Source organism: Ovis canadensis, chromosome 25, assembly GCF_042477335.2.
Source record: "Ovis canadensis isolate MfBH-ARS-UI-01 breed Bighorn chromosome 25, ARS-UI_OviCan_v2, whole genome shotgun sequence".
NCBI classification, from domain to species: domain Eukaryota; kingdom Metazoa; phylum Chordata; class Mammalia; order Artiodactyla; family Bovidae; genus Ovis; species Ovis canadensis.
Window position 1 is genome coordinate 60,112,903 of NC_091269.1, and position 24,492 is coordinate 60,137,394.

Below are 24,492 nucleotides of genomic sequence, written 5' to 3' on the forward strand. Positions count from 1 at the left end.
GTGCCCACCCCAACGTCCCGGCCTCTCTGCCCAGGCCAAGAGAGGCCTAGGCTGGTCTGGAGACACAAGGACACTGTTCCTTCTACGGCACACTGAGGGCTCAGTCACGCATGCCCAGCAATGAGCCATATGGGCTCACAGTGTTCCTGTTTAGCTAGGCACATGTTTGAAACATTTTTAAATTCGTTACTTTATACTTTAGAAAAGATTCATATTAAAAAAACTAGACCATATAAAAGATTTTTTATTCATATGAAAATCTGGAAAAAATCCTCTTAAAAGAATCCACAGATCTGGTGCTACCAGGCCAGGATTTCCAGTCACACTGATGGAGTTCAGCGGCCCCTGTGTCTTTCTCGAGAAGGAAATGGCAGTATTCTTACTGGAGTAAGAATTCCTAATACAGTTTCTTACTCCAGTATTCTTGCCTGGAGAATCCCATGGACAGAGGAAGCTGGCAGGCTATACAGTTCATGGGATCGCAAGAGTCAGACATGACTTAGCACTATCTTTCTTTCTTTTCTTTCTGCCCTTCTGATGGCCCATGTATCTGCTAATTCTCCACAGTCCCCAGCATCCCCTACTGCCTCACACCCAGTCCACATTCCATTCCTGCAGCTTTGCCAAACACTCACCTCTTTTCCATGGCACAGACCTCCCCACTGGGCACTGGGTCAGAATGAAGTAGGAGAGGGGCTCTGACTCTCAGAAATGGGAAGTCAGGCCTGTTGTGACCAGAGGCATTGGCTAGGACCTCAAATAAGCAGGCACAGAACATACAGGGGCAACTACCCTTGAGCAGAGCGTCCTTAGGAAGGGCTGGAGCCGGCCTGGCCCTGCGCCTTGGCGCCTGCCTCCTGCCTCCCTCCCCACTCGGGCATAGGCCCTGTCCCTTTCACCTCCGCTCCACCCACAACTCAAGCATCTTGAATATGTCTGCTCTCCTGCTGCCTGGCCTGTGCAGAGGTCTCTTCCCTGTTCACTCTGTGCAAAATTCTGCTTAGCCCTGGAGATCAGCTGCCACAGATCCTTTCTTCAGCACGACCACAGGGCTCTTGGGCCCCTTCTCTGGCCCTCTATCATAGACCATGCGAAGACGCTTGCCTCTGCCTGGTTCCTCACTGGGAACCAGCCCCTCTCCCCAGTCCCAAGCCAGTGTGGGCTTGGAGGGGAGGTCAAAGAGTGCTGAGTGAAGGAGGGGAGCACACAGCCCAGGATTATCTCCCACCCAGAGTTCGTGCACTCAGCTTCCCACCCTTGGCTCACAGGTAACTAAAGGGCACAGTCAGGGAAGAGAGACACTGAGGAAAAGGACTCTAAAATTCTCTCTAGAGAGTCACAAAGCCTGGGTAAATCTATCTAGCCTCCTCTTGGCCCCAACCCTTTCCGCTCTCCAATTTCCTGTTTCCAGGACATCTGCTGTCCACCGGTCCATCCATCCTTCCATCACTCTTGCGTTTGTGCCCCACCCTGTTCTAAGTCTTAGAGGGTCCCAGATCTGTCCAGAGGACTAGAAACATATAAATACCACCACAGGCTCCTCTGCTGAAACCCCTTGTTGCCTCCCTCCTGCCCACCCAGGATAAAATCTAAACTTGGCAGGCAGAGAGACAAGGGCCTGCCTACCTCTCCATCAGGTTCTGAAGCACAGAAGAGCCTGGGCCAGGCGAGGGCAGCTGCTGCACGGCCAGACCCGCTGTTTGTGCGGTCACACAGCTCCCATGTCTCCGAAGCCCTCTTTCAACATCATCTCAACCACCCCCCACAACCCTGGGGAAGCTTTCCACACCACTCTTCCAGTCCCCTGAACAAGGCTATGGCTGTGGGAAGTCCACAGGGTCCCAGGTGCTTCCAAACAGAGGTGATTTAGAGGAGAAGGGGACATTAGGACTGGGGTCTAAGAATGAGCATGAGATAGCCAGGAAGGCAGGGGTGGGGTCTGGGGGTAGGCATGAGCAGAAATCCCCAAGGCAGACCTGGGCAGACCTGGCGGCAGGGGGCGGGGGCGGGGGGGGCGGGTGGTGCGGGTCTGATGAGGACCCTGGGGTTTGGAGGGTGAGTGTGAGAGAGTATGAGTGAAGAGGCTGGGAACACGGCAGTCCCGGGTCCTGACAAGGACCATGACCCCTGGTGAGCACTGGACTGACCTCATGCAGAGCTCAGGGGCTCTGAGAAATGACGAGACTCCCCCAGAGGCCCTCCAAGTGCTGAGCCTGGTGAGAGTGCTAAGCTAACGATAGCGGTGGGGAACACAAGAGGCTGATGATGCTCAAGGCTGAAGGCCATAGAGACAAAGATTCTGAGGCTGCACCTGCACATCCTAAGCCACTGTATAGAGTGAAGTGGCCTCCTTTCTTAGACCTCAGTTTCTCCATCTATAAAATGGGGATGATGACACTTGTCCTTAGGGGTGGTCCCAAGGCCCTGCCCCTAGGCACCACCAGGCCTGGGGCTGACGCCACTTTGCCAGCAAAGCAGTGTGGCGCTTTGCATTAGACCTTGTTCAGGCTTCGGGTGCAAGCTGCCCCCTTACCTTGAGGGCACATCTCCCTGGAGGGGGAGATGCTACCAGAGCCCCGTAAGAAAGGACAGTTCCAGCTCCACCTCCCAGGGCTTTGTTCCCGCCTTCCTCCTGCTGGAGGCACCCTGCGCTCAGGCTACAGACCTGGCCTCCCTCAGCCAGGGACCTTCCCCACCACTCCCCTTCTCAGGGGCTCTGGGGCAGAGCCTGGCAGGGCCTGGGACGGCTGTGCTGAACTTCCTCAGCCCTCCTGGCATGTCTCATGGGGGAGCCTTGCCAAGAACCAGCTCTAATAGGCCTGTCAGATCCCTGGAAACCCAGCCAGCCAGCGTGCGGGTTCCTCGAGGTCCCAGCCCACGCTCTTTACAAAGCATCAGCTCTGCCACCGGAGAGGAAGCTGGCATGGACCTCTGGATGAACCTGCTGACGGGTTCAGAGCTGGGCCGGGCCTCCCCTCCTGCCAGCTGCTCCCTGGCAAAGCCTGGCCCTCACTCCCCTCTCCCCCGAATCCCATGCAGGGGCAGGAAGGCACAGGCCCAGCACTCAGCTGACTCAGATCCCTGTCCTGGGTGACCTTGGGCACGTCCTCAGTATCTCTGAGCTGGTCTCTGCCACGGCACAGGGCTGTCAGTAGCTGTGGAAGAGCCTAACGCACTGGGCACACGGAAGCAGGTGCCTGATCAAAGTGGGCGTCTCCTGACCGGGAGGGCCAGCCCAAGCCTGGGTGGGCTCTGCCTGCCCTGGGAGCCCAGCAGGAAAGGGAGACAGCCGAGATTCCCTCTTGGAGCTGATCGGGTGGAGACGTCAGGCTGGCTCTCTCCAGTAAAGGGGAGAGGCAGATAGCCGAGAGGCGCAATGAGGAAAATAGTTATTAAATTCTCTCCAGAGATTCACAAACCCTTCCTGTTCTCTGCGCCCCTCCCCAGGACACCTGCCACCCTCCCTGCATGCAGCCCACCGTGTGTGAATCCACTTTCCGTCACTCCCACACTGCCCATGCGCACTGCCCTCCTCCAGGTACTGTGTGCGCGCGCAGTCGTGCCTGACTCTGCGATCGCATGGACTGTAGCTGCCAGGCTCCTCTGTCCATGGAATTTTCCAGGCAAGATTACTGGAGTGGGTTGCCATTTCCTACTCCAGGGGATCTTGCCGACCCAGGGATCGAAGCGGCCTCTCTTGTGTCTCCTGCGTTGGCAGGCAGATTCTTTATCACTGGGCCACCTGGGAAGCCCCCTTTAGCAGCCTCAAAGCTGCTCTGAACAGCTGCAACAAATTGGCTGGGCTGTAACCAAGTGTCAACAACCAACAGGCTGAAAATCAGCCAGGGGAGAGAAATACAAGGAGAGGCTAACATCTTAGGGGGTTGTTCTGCCCAGGGCAAGCCCATCCTCGGGGCAGAAATGACCTCCACCTTTCTGGTGTTAACCAGCCCCCAGGCACTGGGGACTTCCTGAAGTCCGGAGAGGCAAACGTGGGCTGAGCAGTGGACTTGAAGTTGGTAGCCGAGAGCTGGCATCCTGCCTGGGTCCCTCAATAGTGGCGATCCTTTGCACGTCTCCGTGCCCTGGAAGGCTAGGTTCTTCATCCCTGCACAGGGGCTGCCCACCACCCGGGCGAGAGGTAGGAGAAAGAGTCCCAGCTCTGTCTCTGCCCCTCAACACGCGTGCTCGCTCCCCCAACCCGGCGACCGGTTCCGCTGCTGCCCTCTACCCCCTCCCGCAACCGACCGTCTCCCGGCTCCCTCCCGGACGCCCCGCGACGCGCCGGCTCTACGCTGTCCTGGCACAGGCGCAGGACCTGGGTCCAAGCGCGCAGTCGGCCTGGGACGCAGCTTCCACTCGGCTTCGCGGGGCGCCCGTCCCCCCTCCCGCGCTACCTGGGGCGGCCGGCGCGCAGCAGGCGGGCATGGGGCAGGGCGGCCGCAGGCAGGCGCGGCACCCTGAGGAGGCCCGCGCGGCCGGCATCAGGCCCATGGCGCTCCGGCGCGGCGGCGCGGCGCGGCAGGAATGCCCGGCACGCGCGCAGGTAGCGTCTTGCCCGCCGCCCGCCCGGGGCCCAGACCCTGGAGCGAGGGAGGGAGGGCCGGGACCTGCGAGTTTCTGAAATGCTGCTCCTGGAGTGCAGGCTCCTGACCCGCTTCTTCCTAACGCTCGATGTTACAGCACCGTAGGGATACTAGCAACTCCCAATGATCCGCCCCTTCTTCCTAAAGGACTGGCTTTAGGAGCTTCCGCTCCTAAAGAATGAAAGGCAGGTGTTCCAGGTGGAGGCAACGGAGGCTCAGGGAGGGCAGGTGACTCTGTTTGGGTCAAGCAGCGGGATGAGTGCTGAGCCTGATCTATAGCAGGGCTGCCGACCCGGAGATGGTGTTCTGGGCTCCAGCCCTCTGCCCTGCCGAGGGGCCAGCGCCCCAGTGCCACGGAGGGTGCTTAGGACTAAAGTTAGGCGTCCTGTGCAGTCCTGAGCGGTATGAGTATTAATGTCCCCATTTTACAGATGAGACAGCTGAAGCTCAGAGAAGTTACGTAATTTTCGTAAGGTCACACTAGTAAGTGACAGATCTTCAATTCAAACCTATACTGTCTTTCTGCAAAGCCCATGAACCCAGCGAAAAAAGCCCACAATCCCACACCTCCAAGGGTGCGAAGTGTGAGCACCGACGCGGTGCACAGCCTTCACCAGGAGGGAAGGCGGGCAGAGAAGCAAAGCTGGGGCCCTGAAACACCAGAAGAAGGACGCAGATCCCCAGGGGTCTGTGGGAAGAAATCTGTAAGCGAGGGGCTTAGGGGAGCCCTGGGGGGGCGGGGGTGGGGGCTCATCCGAAATAAGTGTGCGTGGTTCTAAACTGCTCAAGTTGCGGCAGAGCAGCAGTTGGAGACTACCACAATGGATTTTTTTTGCATTAATTTTCATTCTAAAAAATTACAATAAAATATTCATTTTGATCAGAGTTTTTTGGTGTCCCAGGCCAGCGATGCCCACTAGTCCTGGTCCTGACACTAATGCGGGGTGCGGGCTGAAGTCCTCCCAGGCGCTAGGAATGTGTGGGAGGGGTTCGTTCAGTGTTCTTTCCTCCCAGAGTCCAGGCAAACATGCAGGTGGGAAGGGCGATTCATGGGGACAGGGGCCATAAGTCAAGGAATATCCTGCCCTAAATCTGCCCCCCAGAGCCTGGGGCTCCCAGGGCCCACAGTCCGCAAGGTCTGATCAGCTCTGTCCACATTAGAGAGAGGTCCAGGGATTTCCCTGGTGTTCCAGTGGTTAAGACTGCCTTTCAATGCAGGGGATGAGGGTTCAATCCTTTGTCGAGGAACTAGGATCCCACATGCCTCGAGGCAACTAAGCCCAAATGCCACAACTAAGTCCAAATGCCACAACTAAGTCCTGATGCACCTACATTAATTAATTAATATAAAATATAAAGAGAAAGGTCTGAGGGCTCAGGTGGAGCACCTGCTCCAGGAGCAGAGGCCCTACCAGTTAGGCTGACTGGTCCTGGTGCTGACTTGCTTTGTTTTATCTGAGCCCCGGTGTTCCCACCTGTGTTGTTAGAGTTAGACTGGCCAATCTCTAGGAAACCCCTTCACCTAACTTCCCTGTGCCTCCGCCCCCTACATTCCCAGCTGGATGGAGGTCTGCAGCTGCCTCCTATTTAGAAGGCTCTGGACTCTGGTGAGCACTGCCATAATGAACTCTAGGATAAACCCTGGCTAGGTCAACACCCATGCCACCTTGGGGGTCTTTTTTTATCCATGAGGCCTGGAGTGAGGGGTGGGTGTGCAAAGATAGTTATGAAGCTTTCCTCTTGGGCCAGGACCAGGGAGCTGAGAAGCTGGGGGCGGGAGTCGTGTCCTCTCACATGAACAAGAGGTGAGAGGTGACCTCTTGAGCTGGGGAGGCTCTCATTTCTGGGCCAAGTCCAGTCCCTTGGGGACTACCTCTGTCCCCACACCACTATTAAGACAAGGCAGATCCAGAGGCTATGGTGCCTGGCAACAGAGCATCTTTGGATAGGCTCAACCTGAAGGCCGGCTGCGCCTGCTCTCAACCCTGCTGTGTGCTGTTAAGGCAAGTTGCTGAACGTCTCTGGGCCCCCGTCCCTCTCTATACTAATTTTGATACAATAAACCCGTCAGGAGTATCAAATGGCAAGCATGCGATCACTTCCTCTTTCCTCAGACTGACGTGGAAGACCAAGGCTGTCTGGGAAGAAACTGGGAGCCACTGAACCCGACCACAGGACACCCCGAGCGGCCCTGGCATCCCACTCTTCCAGAGCCAGCACCCAGCCCCAGGGCTCGGAGCTCCAGCAGACCTGCTTACAGTGCCGGCCTCCTGCTTACTCCTCTGGGACCTCGACAGATTACGTGAGCCTCCCTGCTGCTCAGGCTCCTCACCTTAAAAGGGGCTGTAGTGGGACTGACTCCAAAGGGCCACTGTGAGGGTCAGTCAGGGTTGCAGAGCCCACCACTGGGACACGCTGAATAAACACTAGCTGTTCTGGAGAGTGGCCCAGCTTCTCCCCTTGTGGCTGGCAGTCACCAGGACATCGCACAGTGTTGCTGGCAACACCCTTCATTGGCCTCAGCTTAGCAACGACCACGACAAGCTCTCTTCTAGCCCTGGGGTCTGAGCTCTTCTCAGCACACGCGGGAAGCCAAGCCGGCCCAGTCGCAGGGGCATTTCCACCACAGTTGCTGGGAGGGAAGGAGGACTCAGTGAGCCAGCAAGGCGGGCAAAGGGCAGTTAGTTGAGCAGTTAGCATCCTGAGTATCACAGGAAGCAGTGGTGAGCAGCCCCAGGTCAGCAACAGCCGCATCTTTCTCCTTTTGGAAAGGCCGCCAGGAAAGGCCCAGACCCACTGGTTTGGTGGGTTAACATAAATCACCCTTGCTGGCTTGCCAGGCTCTCCCAAGATAAGGCAGCAGCTCCTCCGCCTTGTTCCCCTGGTAAACCGCCCCAGGCTCCCTGGCTGCGATCAGTGGGGTCTGCGGTTGGGGACTATTTCCCCTGTGGGGATCTAAGATTGCAGACTCCCGGAGCTCTCCAGGTGAGAAGCCTTGAGGGCTGCAGGAGAAGGAGGCCAAAGGGTGATGTGTACTGACCCTTACACTTGTGAGAGGACTGATCTGGCCTCTGTGAGCTTGGGGCTGGACGGGGTTCAAGGCCTGTGGGTGTGATTCCTCTTCCACTCGACACGTGGCCCCTCAGGGCCCACCAGAACGGGGAATGGGCCCGGGTGCCAGAATCAGGCTCAAGTGCCCCCGTCTGCTGGTGCAGTGACTGAAGCCCAGTCCAGGTCACCAACAGCCGCATCTTTCTCCTTTTGGAAAGGCCTCCAGGAAAGGCCCAGGCCCACTGGTTTGGTAGGTTAACATCCAGTGGAAATGGAGCTAAGATGTTTTCTTCCTGAATCTCCTGGAGAGCTGGGATCTGGAGTAAGTAGTGCTGGGCAGAAGGCTCCACCACTGCCAGCCTGGGCTGGGGCCAGTGACCTTTCATCTTCAGTCTGTGCCTTGAGGGCTTCCATTTGGAGATATCATTCCAGCAAATAATGACCACAACCAGCTGGCCTAACAAGGATGCTTTGTGTCTCTCCAAGTTATCCTGAGGCTGCATTTTCTCCATGTCAAGTGTCCTGCCCCGTGGCCTCCGGGAGCTGCCTTTGTCCCCCTCCTTCCTTCCATGATTTCTGAGGAATCTAGGACAGGACTGTCAGCTCTGGGGGGAGAGGCCGGGGAAAGCCTGCACAGGCCTGTGAGAGTCACATACACATCGGGGTGGGGCCGGCATGGGCAGCACAGGTCCGAGGGCCACGGCAGGCCTGCTGCCGGCCCCTCGTGCCCCTCCTCAGTATGGGGCTGTCACCCTGGGCAGGGACACCGTACCCAGGCCAGGCTCCTGGTGCCAGGACCGCTGCTCTGTGCCGCAGCCTGTAAGGCTGAGACAGTTTCTGGGCTTTGCTTGGCACTGCCCGCTGGGTAGGGGGGATGGTTACTATGCTCCTAGTTACTGAGCTGCGAACCCTGGTCCTCAGACTCCTGCATCCAACTGCCCACTCAGGGTGCCTGCAGTGGGCAGTAGTGTAATGACTAGGAGGCACTGCAAACTCCCCTGTGCCCAGATGGAGCTGCGGCCTTGCTGCGTTGTCCCAAACCTGCTCTGGGCTGTCTTCCTCTCTCGCTTAATCCCAGTTCTTTCTTGCCGCTTGATCAGACCCCTGGGTGTTCACCCTCCCTGCTCCTTCTCTCTCAAACCCACATCCAGGAGATCTTGTAGGTCCTGTTTTCAAAACAGATTTGGAATCTGTTCCCCTTCACCACCACCCACCATAGGGAAGTACTCTTGCTTACTGCCTACTTACTACAGGTAGACCCCTGGCTTCCCCTTGACCCCCTGTTGTCAGCAATCAGGCTGCCCTTTAACTGTTTCTCAGATCACGTCCTTCCTCTGCCATCTGGCTCCTTTCATCCTCCCTGTCCCTCAGTCCTTCAGCTCACCTGCCGGTGCATGGGTTCAAGAGCACATCAGCACTCGCTGCTGCTGCCCGGGTCTGACACACACCCGCCCTCCATCCTCCTGGCTCACTTGCACAACCTCTTCAAGGCTCTGGGCGTCCCGCTCTCGGGAGGGCCAGGCTCACCACTGCGCTTTGTTGTTGTTCAGGCGCTCAGTCGTGTCTGGCTCTTTGTGACCTCACGGACTGCAGCACACCACGCTTCCCTGACCTTCATCATCTCCCGGAGCTTGTTCAAACTCATGTCCATCAAGTCAGTGATGCCCTCCAACCATCTCATCCTCTGTCGTCCCCTTCTCCTCCTGCCTTCAATCTTTCCCAGCATCAGGGTCTTTTTCAATGAGTCGGTTCTTACGTCAGGTGGCCAAATGGCTCTATTTTTTTCTTACCGTAACACTCACCACCTTCTAACACAGTAGTTCTCAAGATGTGGGCCCTAGACCAGCAGCATCACCATCACCTGGGAACTTGTTCGAAACAAATTCTAGCAACTTAGAAACAGGTTCCCAACTCTCAGTCTCCCTTTACAAGCCTTCTCCTGGGTGGTTCCAATGAGAACAATTGTCCTACGCACTGGAAAGCATAGAATGGAACCTCAGTTTGATCCCTACTGGGTGCCCGGCCTGCACGTGGCAGATACTCTATGTTGAATAAACAGAACTATTCAGTACTGAGACTGCTGGGCACTTTGTATCCATTTCTCACGACAATTCTGCAAAGAAGATGTTCTTTTTCCCATTTTGCAAACAAGAACACAGAGAGAGTAAGTGGCATGCCCATGGTCACACAGTAAGCAGAGGGCAGAGCCAGGTCACATGCAGACCACAGCCTGATGCCAAGACCTGTGCGCACTCAGCCTCCTTCAACACTGCAGTGCAAAAGGCTTTGCTAATAAGCACTTTCCTATGCACACAAGACACACTTTCAAGCACTTGCTGGCTCTCTCCAGATCCCAGGCAAGACAGGACTCACCCACGAGCACTCACCAGATACTGGGTGACTCTGGTACCCCATGACTCCTTTCTCTCCCCTTTTACAGAGAGCTAGCTGGGAGTGCCGCCCAACAGGGCCTCTTGGGGGCCCATGTTGCTAGAGCTGGGCCTGGGAGTCCAGAGACTCACTGGGGAGTGGGGCCCTCTTCACACTGGCAAGTCTTCTGATCCATGAACATGGGCCACCTTTCCCTTTACTTAGGTCTTCAATTTCTTTCAAGAATGTCATTTTCAGAGTACTAAGTTTTGTACTTCTTATTTGTTAAATTTAGTCCTTAGTATTTTGTCTTTTGGATGCTATCATAAATGAAGCTTTCTTAGTTTCACTTCCAGTTTCCTCAGCGCAACTGTATAGAAATACAGCTTACTTGACCTTGTATCCTGCAATCTTGCTGAATTTTTTATTAGATCGAAAATAGATTTCTTCAGATTTTCTATATATGAGATTATGCCATCTGCAGATAGATTACTTGTTTCTCCTTCCTAATCTGGATGCATTTTATTTCATTTTCTTGCCTAAGTGCTCAGCTTGAATGTCTAGTACAATGTTGAACAGAAGTGGTAAAAGCAAGAATCCTGTTTTGTTCCTGAAAAGCATCCAGCTCTCTCCATTAAGCATGATGTTATCTGCAAGCTTTTTATAGATGCCCTTTAGCAGGCTGAGAAAATTCCTTTCTGTCTCTAGACAGTTGAGTGTATTTATCATAAAATGGTGCTGCTGCTAACTCGCTTCAGTCGTGTCCAACTCTATGCGACCCTGTAGACCGCAGCCCACCAGGCTCCCCCATCCCTGGGATTCTCCAGGCAAGAACACTGGACTGGGTTGCCATTTCCTTCTCCAATGCATCACAGTGAAAAGTGAAAGTGAAGTTGCTCAGTTGTGTCCGACTCTTCGCGACCCCATGGACTGCAGCCTACCAGGCTCCTCCGTCCAGGGGGCCCTCCATGCAAGAGTACTGGCGTGGGTCGCCACTGCCTTCTCTGAATTTCATCAAATGCCTTTTCTGAGTTGATTGAGACGATCATGTGGTTGCTGTCCTTTATTCTACTGGCGCATCACGTTAATTACTTTTCAGGCGTTTGGCCACTGTGCATTCCTATGGTAAATCTCGCTGGTCATCATGTGTGACCCTTTTATAAATGGCTGGATTCAATGACTTTTGTATTTTGTTGAGGAATTTTCCATCTATATCCACAAGGTATTGGTACTCCAGCAATTCTTCTCTCCCTCACTTGCACCATCATTGCTGTTTTGTCTCCCAACTTAAAAAAATAAAACTCTCTCTCTGCCTGACTCCCCACTTCAGCTACTGGCCCATTTCTCTGTTTCCCTTTACAGCAAACTTCCTGAAAGAGCTGGCTATGCTCACACTTCACTTCCCCTCCTCTCATCCTTTCTCATTCCCACTATCATCTGGCTTTACCCCCAGTACTCCACCAAAACCACCCCCGTCCAGACACCAGTGAACTGTGCTCACCGCCCACTCTCTCCTGGTCGGTCCATCAGCAGCTCATGGACACTTTCTCTTTAGGTGGTCTCTTCACTCAGCTCAGGAGCCACAGTCACTCCTGGCTCTCCTCAGCCCCCGTGCTGGCCCCTCCTCTGCTTCCTGTCCTCCTACTTGAGGGCAGCTCAGGGCTCAGCCCAGGTCCTCCGCTGTCTCTTCACTAGCTTCACGATGTCTCATCCAGACTCGTGGCTTCAAAACCCCATCTATGTGTCAGCGGCTCCCAATTCCCTTTCCAACCCAGTGCTCTCTTCTGGCCTCTAGCCGTAACTGTCAGACTGCCCCAGTTCAATTCAGTCAGTTCAGCCGCTCAGTCGTGTCTGACTGTCTGCGACCCCATGAATCGCAGCACACCAGGCCTCCCTGTCCATCACCAATTCCCGGAGTTCACTCAAACTCACGTCCATCGAGTCAGTGATGCCATCCAGCCATCTCATCCTCTGTCGGCCCCTTCTCCTCCTGCCCCCAATCCCTCCCAGCATCAGGGTCTTTTCCAATGAGTCAACTCTTCCCATGAGGTGGCCAAAGTATTGGAGTTTCAGCTTTAGCATCATTCCTTCCAAAGAACCCCCAGGACTGATCTCCTTTAGAATGGACTGGTTGGATCTCCTTGCAGTCCAAGGGACTCTCAAGAGTCTTCTCCAGCACCAGAGTTCAAAAGCATCAATTCTTTGGTGCTCAGCTTTCTTCACAGTCCAACTCTCACATCCATACATGACAACTGGAAAAACCATAGCCTTGACTAGACGGACCTTTGTTGGCAAAGTAATATCTTTACTTTTCAATATGCTGTCTAGGTTGGTCATAACTTTCCTTCCAAGAAGTAAGTGCCTTTTAATTTCATGGCTGCAGTCACCATCTGCAGTGATTTTGGAGCCCCCAAAATAAAGTCTGACACTGTTTCCACTGTTTCCCCATCTATTTCCCATGAAGTGATGGGACCAGATGCCATGATCTTAGTTTTCTGAATGTTGAGTTTTAAGCCAACTTTTTCACTCTCCTCTTTCACTTTCGTCAAGAGGCTTTTTAGTTCCTCTTCACTTTCTGCCATAAGGGTGGTGTCATCTGCATATCTGAGGTGATTGCTACTGAGTCCAGCTGCCTACTTGATACCTAAACTTGAGCTTCTAACAGGTACCCCAGACTAAGTCCAAAGTGAACTCTCTATTTTCCTTCCAAACAACTGCACTTTCTCTTTTCTCTCTTGTCTCAGTTAATGACTAATCCACCCTTCCAGTTGGCTTAGATCAAAACACCTTGGAATTACCCTTGACTCCCTCATCCTCTTACGCCTTTCACCCTTTCCAGTAAGGGAAGTACTATTGGCTCTGCCTTTAAAATATATCAAGAACTCTATTGTTCCTCATCCCCAGTGCCATCTGGAGCCAAGCCACCGTCGCCTCTCACCTGCATGACTGTATAATGAGCTCCTAACTGGTCTCCCTGCTTCTGCCTTTGCTTCTTTCATCCATTCTCGACACAGCAGCCAGAGGGATCCTGTTGGAACCTGAGTCAGACTCGGCCACTGCTCTGTTTAACGGTACCACCTCGCCAGAGCCATCACTGTGCAGGGCCTCCTGATGACCCAGCCCTGCCTCCTCTCTGCCCCTTCACAGCTGGCTCTAGTCATACTGACTTCCTTCCTGCTCTTCCAACATGGACACCCCTGCCTCTACTTTCAAAACTCTCTGCCCAAATGTCTGTGTAGTCACGCTTTCACCTCCCTTAGTCAAACGTCACTGTACACCGAACCCTGCATCCCTCCCGCTCGCCCTCCCCATCCCAACCAGTTTGCTGTCTGTCTTCTCTCCTAGAATGCATGCTCCACAAGGGCAGGGACCTTGTCTGTCCTACTCATTGCTGTGACTCCAGCCCCTAGGACACGTCCTCCAATGAATGACTGGCTGGTTCAATGAATGAATGCCCAGACAAGAGGCACTCTATCAGGGCCACTCCTGGGCAGGCCATCAGCAGTAACCAGCTCCCCTGACCCACTGGCCAGCCCTGTTTTCTCTCTGGGGCAGCCAGGCTCTCCCCTGCCTGCAGGAGGCATGTTGCCCATTTGTGCCTGTCAGAGGTGGTCGCTTTCTGCCAGAACAAACATGCCTGAAAGGGTTCACAGCCTCCGTTATTAAACAGTGAAAGAAGGGCTGATCCCCTAAGCCTCCTTTGCCGGGGAACCCAGGCTAATAACAGCTTTGCCAGGAAACCTGCAGAGGCGGATGAAGCCCCCCCTTTGAGAGCCCACACTTGCCTGGACATGTCTGTCACCGCTAACCCCTGGGATTTCTGCGTTTCCTCTATACTTCTGGTCGAAAGGAGATAAACACCTTTGATGGCAGTTCCTGTTTAAATTCTTGTGAGTTCTTCGACACACAGTGCACTGCCTGGGAAGTCTGTAAATGCTGGGGGAGGAAGGCTGGGGGAGGGGCAAATCGGGATTCTGTGTGGGATTCTGCAAACGGTGCCCATTCGGCAAGCACAGAGACAGACAGGTAAGCGCAGGCGTACAGGGAGTCAACACACCCTGATACAGGCAGGCCCTGTGCAACGCGACGGGGCCCTGATGGGCTGGGGCAAAGCACAGCAGAGGTCAGAACAGCTTTCTCAGTTCTGCTCCCAACTAGCTCTGTCATCTTGGGCAGATTATTTAGCCTCTTTGACCTTCAGTGTCTCTCCTTTCTTTGTTCTATTTAGTTTTTGATATTTTAATATAGGCTTCCCTCGTGGCTCAGAGGTTAAAGCATCTGCCTCCGATACGGGAGACCCAGGTTCGATGACCTGGGTCGGGAAGATTCCCTGGAGAAGGAAATGGTAACCCCCTCCAGTATTCTTAAAATAGTGAAATATGCAGACATTCAAAAAGTATTTAAAGCACATACCCACAGAGATGCATAGTACTGAAAATGCACCCCTGTGTAACTAGGGCTGCCGTCTTGACTGTACAGCATTCATCTCTTTGTTTTACTTTATACTTTTTGCTGCCTAATATTTGGCCATAAATCGTATAGTTTCCCTCTGCCCTATTTTCTAAAAATTTTTATTTTTATTATGCCCCAAGGCATGTGGGATCTTAGTTCCCCAAGAAGGGACTGAACCTGCGTGGAAGCTCTGGATCACCAGGGAAGTTCCATCTTCCTGCGCTATTTTTGACTTTATATTAGATGGTATTCCTGCCCTAGCCTCACTGTATGGCTTCATATAGATGGGATTGCTGTCCTAGCCTCACTGTATGGCTTTATATAGATGGAATTCCTGCCTTAGTCTCACTGTATGGCCTCATATGGATGGGACTGCTGCCCTAGTCTCGCTGTATGTTTTTAGGGCTCATGCATATTGTTGGCTGGAGCTATAGCTCATCCTTTAGGGCTCATGCATATTGTTGGCTGGAGCTATAGCTCATCCTTTAGGGCTCATGCATATTGTTGGCTGGAGCTATGGCTCATCCATTCTCACTGCTGCAGAGTTTTCTGTTGTAAGAACGAGTCGTCTCTTTCTCCACCGCACTGCCGCTAACCTCGTGGAGCTTTCTGTGACTCATTCAAAGAGCCTCTTGCTGCCCAAGATCATGGTGACGTCCTCCTTTCCCTAGTGCTCAAAGATGCCACCTGAAAGTCCAGCCACATAGGCATCTTCTCTGGGTTCTATTCTCCTCCACTGGGTCACTTGCAACTACCTTGCACCAAAAGGAGCCTGTAGAGGCTGCAGAAGTTCCTGGGTGGGCTTGAGTATTCCCAGGCCATTAAACTGGGGCTGTGGGTCAAAGGCACCATGATCACCAGGGGGCAGGGAGGCCATGGCTAACAGGGGCCACTTCAGTGAACGTGAACGTGAAGTCGCTCAGTCGTGTCTGACTCTTTGCAACCCCATGGACTCTATCCTACCAGGCTCCTCTGTCCGTGGGATTTTCCAGGCAATAGTACTGGAGTGGATTGTCATTTCCTTCTCCAGGGGATCTTCCCAAACCAGGGATTGAACCTGGGGCCACTTAGGAAGCCCCCAAAGGTGAGCTTCTGCCCCGGCCTGGATGGTGCATCAATCGAATACTCTGCAACGTGGAGAGAGAGGATGAGAGAGGATGTTGACGGCTCATGTGGTGAGGACACGGCCGGTCCTGTCTCCATACTCGGTGGCAAGTTGGTGGCCCCAGCCCAGCCGACATGGTGATCCTTCCTAAAAACCCTTCCCGTGATGACCGCACAGGGACACTGGCCTACAGAGACGGCACCTGCACAGCTGGGCATCCCCACTGCTTTCTGTGCCCCAAGTCCAGACCTGTGGCACACCCTGCGGCCCCATCTTCAGGACAAGTCTCAGCTGACCATTCTCCATGTCTCCTCCACTGCCACTCACGCCCAGGCCCTGCATCCTTGTCAGATGAGTCTCAGCCTTGTCTTTCTATGGCCCACCCCTCACAAGGCAGCCAGAGGGCTCTTGTAAGTCAAATAGTGTCTGTCTCCTGTTCAGAGCTCTCCCTGGGGTCCCATCAGTTTAGAAGGAAATCTGAAATCCGCACTATATCCCCACGGCTTCGGGCCCTCCATCTTCCCATTCTCACTCCTCAGACCCTCTGGTCCTCCTGAGGGACCTCGTGTCTCCACGGCCCCTCCCCAACGCTGTGCACTCACTGGTCCCTCTGCCTGCATCTCTTTTCCGTATCCTCGGCGTTCCCGGTGGCTTCACTAAGTTGGCTTTATAAACAACACTTGGCACAGCACCCCCCGTCCTCCCATGTGGCTCTGCTTGGCTCCCTTCATTTCTCCCCAGGGGACATCATGAGTCACCTTTACTTGCCTATCGTCTGTCTCTCCCAGGACCAGGAAAGGGGGAGGGGAGGGGAGAGGCATCCTCTAGTTTAATTCTTAGCACCTGGAATACCACTCCATATATTGCTGCTGCTGCTGCTGCTAAATCGCTTCAGTCATGTCTGACTCTGTGCGACCCCACAGACAGCAGCCCATTGGGCTCCGCCATCCCTGGGATTCTCCAGGCAAGAACACTGGAGTGGGTTGCCATTTCCTTCTCCAGTGCATGAAAGTGAAAAGTGAAAGTGAAGTCGCTCAGTCGTGTCTGACTCAGCGACCCCATGGACTGCAGCCTACCAGGCTCCTCTGTCCATGGGAGTTTTCAGGCAAGAGTACTGGAGTGGGATGCCATTGCCTTCTCCGCCATACACTGCAGGCACCCAATAAAAGTGTAGCATAAAGGAGCAGGTGAGTAAATGGCAACTTTTGTTTTCAGGTCAGTCCAGGGCTGTGTAGGCCATGCAGGGGCCACAAGTCGCAGCAGAGGGAAGGACTTGGTACCTCACCATCCAATATGGCCCTGAGTGCCTACTTCTGGCCTCAGACACATGCAACACTCAGCAAGGATCTGGACACAGAGGCAAGTACACATAAACCACGGGACTTTAGGGTCAGAAGAGGGCACGTTTTTGAAAAGTGGCCCAAGTTTCCCCTGCTAGGACCTGCTTGGTCCACCAAGGGGTGACTCCTGAGGGCCAGCAGCAGAAAAGGACACCACCGCCTGTCTGCTGCTGCAAGAAGCATGGGACTCAGCCAGCAAGTCCTGAGAGAAAGGGATCTTGCAGGCTCAGTGTGGGGCAGAGGGGCGTGATTACCTGAAGGCAAGGGTTCTAGAGGGTGAGCATGCGCGCTACGGGCAGTACCTCGGCCAAACGGGGCCCAGATGACCCGGCGGATGGCCTGCACCCAGTCTTCCATGTCCCGCTGGGAGCTGGCCATGAGCAGGAGCGCCTCGGGGTTGGCCGGCACCTTCTCCCGCTCCCCGGCACCACCTGCAAGACAGAGAGAACAGGCTTACTGCAGGCTCCCAGGCAGACACGGGGTGCCCCCCAACAGGGCTCTCTCCGGCCCAACACCAGCTGGCTTTCATTCCCTGGGGGTGAGACAGCTGTCTCTCCAAAAACCATTCAGCAGCAGCTGTGCTTTCTGGTTCTATATTTGCACATCTCCACACCTCGCATATCTGTCTTTGGGGCCCTCTTGGGTTTCTCCCTTAGCCTTCTTGGTTATTTTTCCCTATTATTAAAATCATCCTGGGGTACTATTAGGAAAAAGCATGCAGATTTGACAGCAGCTCAGAGAAGTTCAGACACCAGAGGAGCTTCAGTATGTATTTTGTTTAAATTAACTTTATACATCTTTAAACCCAGCTAAATGTCACTATGTGCTTTTACCATGGGCTCTGACATCACAGCCTGCTCTTCCATCCCTGAAAACAAGGCCTGATTCTTCACATGTATTAAAGGTACAGAGGGAATTATCCGGCGGTCCAGTGGCTAGAACTTTGCATTTTCATTGACGGGACCCTGGGTTCAATTCCCATTAAGAGAGAGAACATCCTGCAAGCCGTGCAGTGCAAACAAAAAAAAAAAAATTTTTTTTTTAAGTTACTGAGATGATATTAAACCAGGATGGAGCAAATACTCCAGAATTCTCCACCTGTCTCCACTCACAGCTGGATACTAGATTATTATCCAAAGGCAGAAAGATAGGAATGCCCAGACAGTTTTTGATGAATTGACTTTTTCTACAGTAGCTGCAGAGGTCCTTGAGTTTTCATGTGAAATGAAATAATTTGGAGATAAACCTAAAACAATTTATACTGAACTGAGGTCTATAAAGAATAGGCAATTTAAGGGATTTTCAAGAATAATCTTATCTTTATGGCCCATCCCATAACATATAACTCACCATTACTTGCTAAGGTCCCAGAACCTCAGACCCTAAGTGGGTTTATCTGCTGATGGGGTGAGTCCCAGACATCCCTGTTCCCAAGGGAGTGGGACGACAGGAGAGCTGTGAGACCCAGGCCATTCCTTTCTGGAACCCGCAGCCCAGCGATGGAGACCAGACAGGAGAGTAAGTGAGCCAGAGCATATAGGACTCTCCTGATGAACAAAGCCGACACGCATCTGTCCTTCTAGGATTCTTTCATCTTCACAATGACCCTGAGTGAGGTACTGTTACCATCTTCATTTGACAGGCAAGGAAACTGACGTACAGAGTGACTACGGAAGTTGTCTGAATTCACACAGCTAATACATGGCCCAACCAGCCCATCCTAAAGGAGATCAGTCCTGAGTGTTCACTGGAAGGACTGATGCTGAAGCAGAAGCTCCAATACTGTGGCCACCTGATGCGAAGAGCTGACTCATTTGAAAAGACCCTGATGCTGGGAAAGATTGAAGGTGGGAGGAGAAGGGGACAACAGAGGATGAGATGGTTGGATGGCATCACTGACTCAATGGACATGAGTTTGAGTGAGCTCCAGGAGTTGGTGATGGACAGGGAAGCCTGGCGTGCTGCAGTCCATGGGGTTGCAGAGTCAGACATGACTGAGCGACTGAACTGAACTGAACTGAATACATGGCAGAGCCTGGGATTCAAAGTCCCGAGCTCTGGGCTCTGATCCAGCCCACGCGCCTGTCGTTTCCCCATGAGTGAGGCAGCCCGCTGGGGCCAGGCTGACAGTGGCCAGAGCAAGGCCGCTGAGGACTGGGGAAACCGAGGGGGCTGCTCTGAGGGCTGGAGCCTGGGAGGAGATGCATCCTTGCTGAGGCCACACCACACATGAGGCCTGGAGGTGGGGTGAAGAGAAAGCAGGCCCAAGGGGCCTGTGGAGCCTAAAGCTCAGCAGAGCGGTGGGCCAGGGTCCTAGGATGCCTCCTGAGCCCTTCAGGACACACACAAGAGTCCGACTCCTTTGGGCCCAGGCAGCAATGCAGAGGTGGAGAGGAAGGGTGCTTGCAGCAGAGACAGCAGAGCCTGGAGCCCAAGAGACAGCGAGGGCCAATGGGAAACAGACTGTAGGCAAGGCTGGGGCAGCTGTGCAGCCATTCACAGGGCAAGGGCACCACCACTGAGAAGGGGATGGCTCTGCATCTTTAGAACTCAACGCAACATGGACTACGAGGCAGGGCTGGCTGAGTGAGGGGACGGGAAGCGAGGTGCCGCCAGGAAGCTTTCCTATGTATGCGTTTCTGCAGAGACATCCCAAAATAACTCAGAAAAGGACCTGGAGATGGACGGCTCCAAGAGTTTGTTGTGGTTACTTGCTTGTCCTAAATGAATACTGAGGTTTGTGTATAACTGGAATTTCTCATTTTTTCAATTCTCTTTTTCTAAAGAGGGTGACCCACGTCAAATAAGCTCAAAACCTGGCTCTGCGCTACCCGCAGATTGACAGATTCTCTCGTGTCCAGTTGCGCCTCTGCCTAGGGTCCCGTCCTACTCTCCTGGTGCTCTCAGCCTGCGGGGTTAACTTTTCAAGTATTGTTCATGTGTGTATATTTATCTATGTGTATTTTTATATAGTATTTTTAACTTTTTAAGAAACTGCCATAATCTGTTCTCCAAAGTGATTACACTACTTTATGCTGCCACCAGCAATACATGAGGGTCCAGCTCCTTCACTTCCTCACCAACACCTGGTGCAGCTGGTCTCTTTACTTCTAGTCTTTATAATGGGTGTGTAGGGGCAGAGTATCATGTTTGAAGGTGCATTTTCCAAACGACTATTGATGCTGAGTATCTTTTTATGTACTTTATTGCCATCCGTGTGTCTTGTTTGGTGAAACATCTATTGAAATCTTTTATCCACTTTTAAAATATTTATTTTTATTTATTTGGCTGAGGTGGGTCCTAGTTGCGGCCTGCAGGATCTAGTTCTCTGAACAGGGATCAAACCCAGGCACCCCACATTAGGAGCTCAGAGTCTTTAGCCACTGAACCACCAGGGAAGTCCCTGTCCATTTTAAAAATCGGTCATTCATTTTTCATTATTGAGTTTTGAGAGTTCTTTACATCTTCTGGGTAAAGGCTCTTTATCAGACATATGCTATGCAAATATCTCGCCCAGTCTGGGCCTTTTCTTTTCATTCTATTAACAGTATGTTTGCAAGAGCAGAAGTGTTTAATTTGGGTAAAGCTCTACTCATCAATTTTTTCTGGTGGTGTGTCTAAGAAAATTTTGCTTAATCCAAGGTTATAAAAGTTTTCTTCTAGATTTTCTTCCAGAAGTTTCATGTCTTAGGGTTCATGTTTAGCCTATGAGTTAGTCTTATAGATGGTGCAAGATAAAGCTCGGAATCCACCCTTTTACACGTGGATGTCCAGTCGTGCCAGCACCACTTGGTGAGCAGACTGTCCTCCACACTGACTGGGGCTCTCACGCAGGCGATCACATCGCTGCACTAAAGACATTTTTACTTTTTCCTTTCCACTCTGGGTGCCTGTATTTCTGTTTTTTGCCTAATTCTGCTGACTAGAGCCTTGTTCTTGCCTGGAGAATCCCAGGGACAGGGAGCCTGGTGGCTGCCGTCTATGGGGTCACACAGAGTCGGACACGACTGAAGTGACTTAGCAGCAGCGGCAGAGCCTTAATACCATGTTGAATAGAAGTGGTAAGAGTGGGCATCTTATCTTACTCTCGGTCTCATCGCAGAAGCGTTCGCTTTTCACCATTCAGCATATCTGCCGCAGGCTTCCTACTCGTGCCCTTTCTCAGGTTGAGGAGCTTCTGTCTCCAGTTTGCTGGAGAGTTTTTTGTTTGTGTTTTTTAACAGAAATGGACGTTGCGGTTTTGTCAAATGCCTTTTTCTCTAGCTTTTGAAAAGCCACATTTTATGCTTTTAGTTTTTTATTACAGTGAATTACGCTGATAAATTTTCAAATGTTAAACTACCTTTGCATTCCTGAAATCCCAATTGGTCATCTTGTATTGTCCGTTTTATTATTGCTGGGTTCAATTTACTAAAATTTTGTGGAGAATTTTTCATCTGTATTCACAAAGGATATTGGTAGGCCATTTTCTTTTATGTCTTATTTTGGTATCAGGGTAATACTGGTTTCACAGAATAAGCTCGTAAGTATTCCCTCTTTATCAATATTTTTGAAAGAGTCTGTGTAGAGTTGCCATTGTTTTTAATATTTGGTAGAATTCATCGTGGGAAGGTTTTTAATAACAAATTAAATTTCTGTAATACAGACGCCTATTTCTTTTGAGTGAGCGTCATAGTTTGCGTCTTTCAAGGAATTTGTCTGTTTCACCTAAGTTGTTGAATTTTTGACATAAAGCTGTTCAGAATATTTCTTTGCTGTGTTTTCAGTATTTGAAGAGTCCGCAGCGGTGTCGACTCTCTCACTTCTATTATTGGCAATTTGTGTCTTCTCTTTTCCCCTAGTCAGTCCTCTAGACGCTTACTGATTTTATCAACCTCAAAAAAGAGATTTTTGTTTTACTGACTTTATGTCTTTGTTTTTCTGATTAGCAACCTTTGAAAGGGCTACAGTAAATATTTCAGGTTTTCAGGCCGTATGGTCTCTGCCAAAACTACGCACTCTGCTGTCTAGTTAAAAAGGAGCCTAGACAACATGCGAGTGAGAGGGCAGGGCTGTGCGTTTGTGTGCAAATCTGTTTTCAAAAAGGGGGAGCCAGTCCACGGGTCGTAGATTGCCAGCTTGTGTTGTACCTCATTAATCTGCACTCTGATCTTTATTGTGTCTCTTCATCTGCTCCCTTTGTGTTTAATTTGGCCTTTCTAGTGTCTTACAGTATTTAGTGTTATAATTGCACCCTAAATACTGCTTTAGAGGCATGCACAAAATTTGCATATTGTTTTTTCATCTTTATTCAGCTCAAAATATCTTACTGTTTGGATTTCTTCTTTGACCTATGTGTTATTTAGAAGTGTGTTATTTCCAAGTTCGGGAGGATTTTCCAGAAATCTTTCTGTTACTGATTTCTAAGTTAATTCCCTTGTTTTCAGAGAAGATACACTGTGATGTATGGAAGGGGAAATGTGTGATTTGAACATATTTTTGGCTGTGCCACATGGCTCGAAGGTCTTAGTTCCTGGACCAGGGACTGCACCAGTGCCCTCCGCAGTGAAAGTGTGAAGTCCCAACCACTGGGCCGCCAGGGAATCCCCGTGGATATGGCCTGTCTTCCTAAGCGTTCCGTGTGCACCGAGAAAAATGATTCTGCTGTAGTTGGGTAAAGTGTTCTATAAATTAGGTCTAGCTGTTGACTTTTAAAAACAAGTTTACATTTTCTACTGATTTTCTGTCTATGTCTTCTTATATATTTGGTTTCTAAGACTTATTTGGCGGGTCCAGAGCTTTTCAGTATAGAGCAAACTATCCCCCACGCTGACAGAAAACACTTGTGTGCGCTCTATGCAATGCCCCAGGAGTCTGGCAGATAGCGACAGGCACTGCTCCCTGCGCCGTGTCAGAGCGCTCAGTGTGGCCTCTAACCCTTTCTAGTGCTTCTCTCCTTGGCCTCAGGGATTTTCCGCACGCCCACTCCTGGGCACGTGGCGAGCAGCTCCCAAGGGAGTTTCCTCTCGAGCAGCCCTTTCCTCCCTGGTGCTCTACTCTGAACACTTGAGATGCTTTGGTCTCCCCAGCTGTCTCTCTAACTCATGGAGCCCATTGGGTTCCACCCGGGTTTCCCCTTCCTGCATCACAGCCTGAAAACTTTCCCAGGGCTGGAAGCTAGTGCGTGGCGTAGGGCTCACTTCCTTTGTTTCCATCTCTTGTGGGGGGTGGGCGTCAACAGTCCTTCACTGCCTAATGTTTTGAAAGTAAGTATCTTAAAAATCATTGTTTCATATTATTTGTCCTTTTGGGGGGATTGTTTTAGGTGGGAGAGCAAACTGGTCCCCATTGCTCTTGCATAATAGGGTATATAGAGCACCCCGGGCCTCTACCCACTAGATGCTGGTAGCAGCCTCTCCCTCCTTCCCAGGTTTGACGATCAAAAATGTCTCCACATGTTCTCAAATGTTCCTTGGGAGTCAAGGCTGCTCCCAGTTGAGAAGCATTGATAGAGAGCAATGAGATCTAGACCTCCTCTGAGCCTAAATGACTATGAGCCTACAGCTGTAGGCACAGTATGGCTTGTCTGAAAATCATAACTGTCTCACCCATCACCCCCGCTTCCTCTTGTGCTTCTGTCTTAGTGCTGGGCCTCCAGGTACCCAGAGCAGGAAATTGGGAGTCACCTGGCCTGTTCCTCCCCTCGTCCCCATTCTGTCCCATACTGACCCCCGATGAGCTTGTCCAGTCTCAGGGCTTAAACTGCCAACCCTAAGCCGACAACTTCCAGACTCACTCTTTCCCTGCCCTCCAGAACCTTCTGTGCCCTTCCCCAGAGAGCTGCAATGAGATGTCTCCAGGCATCTCCCAAATATGAATTCCATCTCCACATCTGGGACCCCTCCCGTTCCTGGGTGAGGTCAATTCCACCTTCTGGTTACTCAAGTGGAAACCAGACACATCCTCGGCTCCACTCTGTCTCATAGCCATTCCAGTGAGTGCATTCGTATTTTTTTTAATTAATTATTTTAATTGGAGGCTAATTACTTTACAATATTGTAGTGGTTTTTGCCATACATTGACATGAATCAGCCATGGGTGTACATGTGTTCCCCATCCTGAAACCCCCCTCCCACATGCCTCCCCTTCCCATCCCTCTGGGTCATCCCAGCGCACCAGCCCCAAGCACCCTGTCTCATGCATCGAACCTGGACTGGCAACCTATTTCATATATGATGATATACATGTTTCAATGCTATTCTTTCAAACCATCCCACCCTAGCCTTCTCCCACAGAGTCCAAATGACTGTTCTTTACATCTGTGTCTCTTTTGCTGTCTCGCATTGAGGGTCATTGTTACCATCTTTCTAAATTCCATATATATGCGTTAGTATACTGTATTGGTGTTTTTCTTTCTGACTTACTTCACTCTGTATAATAGGCTCCAGTTTCATCCACCTCATTAGAACTGATTGGTGAAGAGAAAAGGGAACCCTCTTTCACTAGTACAGCCACTATTGAGAACAGTGTGGAGATTCCTTTAAAAAAAATGGAAATAGAACTGCCATACGACCCAGCAATCCCACTGCCGGGCATACACAGTGAGGAA

At 51.8% G+C, this 24,492-nt stretch overlaps 1 protein-coding gene across 13 annotated transcripts in view; it reads right to left on the reverse strand.

Moving 5' to 3' along the window:
* The window catches only part of ARHGAP22 (Rho GTPase activating protein 22), a 181,490-nt gene that overhangs the window by 21,215 nt on the left and 135,783 nt on the right, over positions 1–24,492 (reverse strand). For 7 of the 13 annotated variants that reach the window (XM_069572442.1, XM_069572450.1, XM_069572443.1 and 4 more), the window contains one exon: positions 17,207–17,335. In XM_069572442.1, the coding sequence (XP_069428543.1) occupies positions 17,207–17,335 (129 nt within the window). Of the gene's footprint in view, positions 1–17,158; positions 17,336–24,492 lie in introns of all 13 variants that reach the window. The other 6 variants (XM_069572439.1, XM_069572447.1, XM_069572440.1 and 3 more) reach the window with 1 other exon arrangement.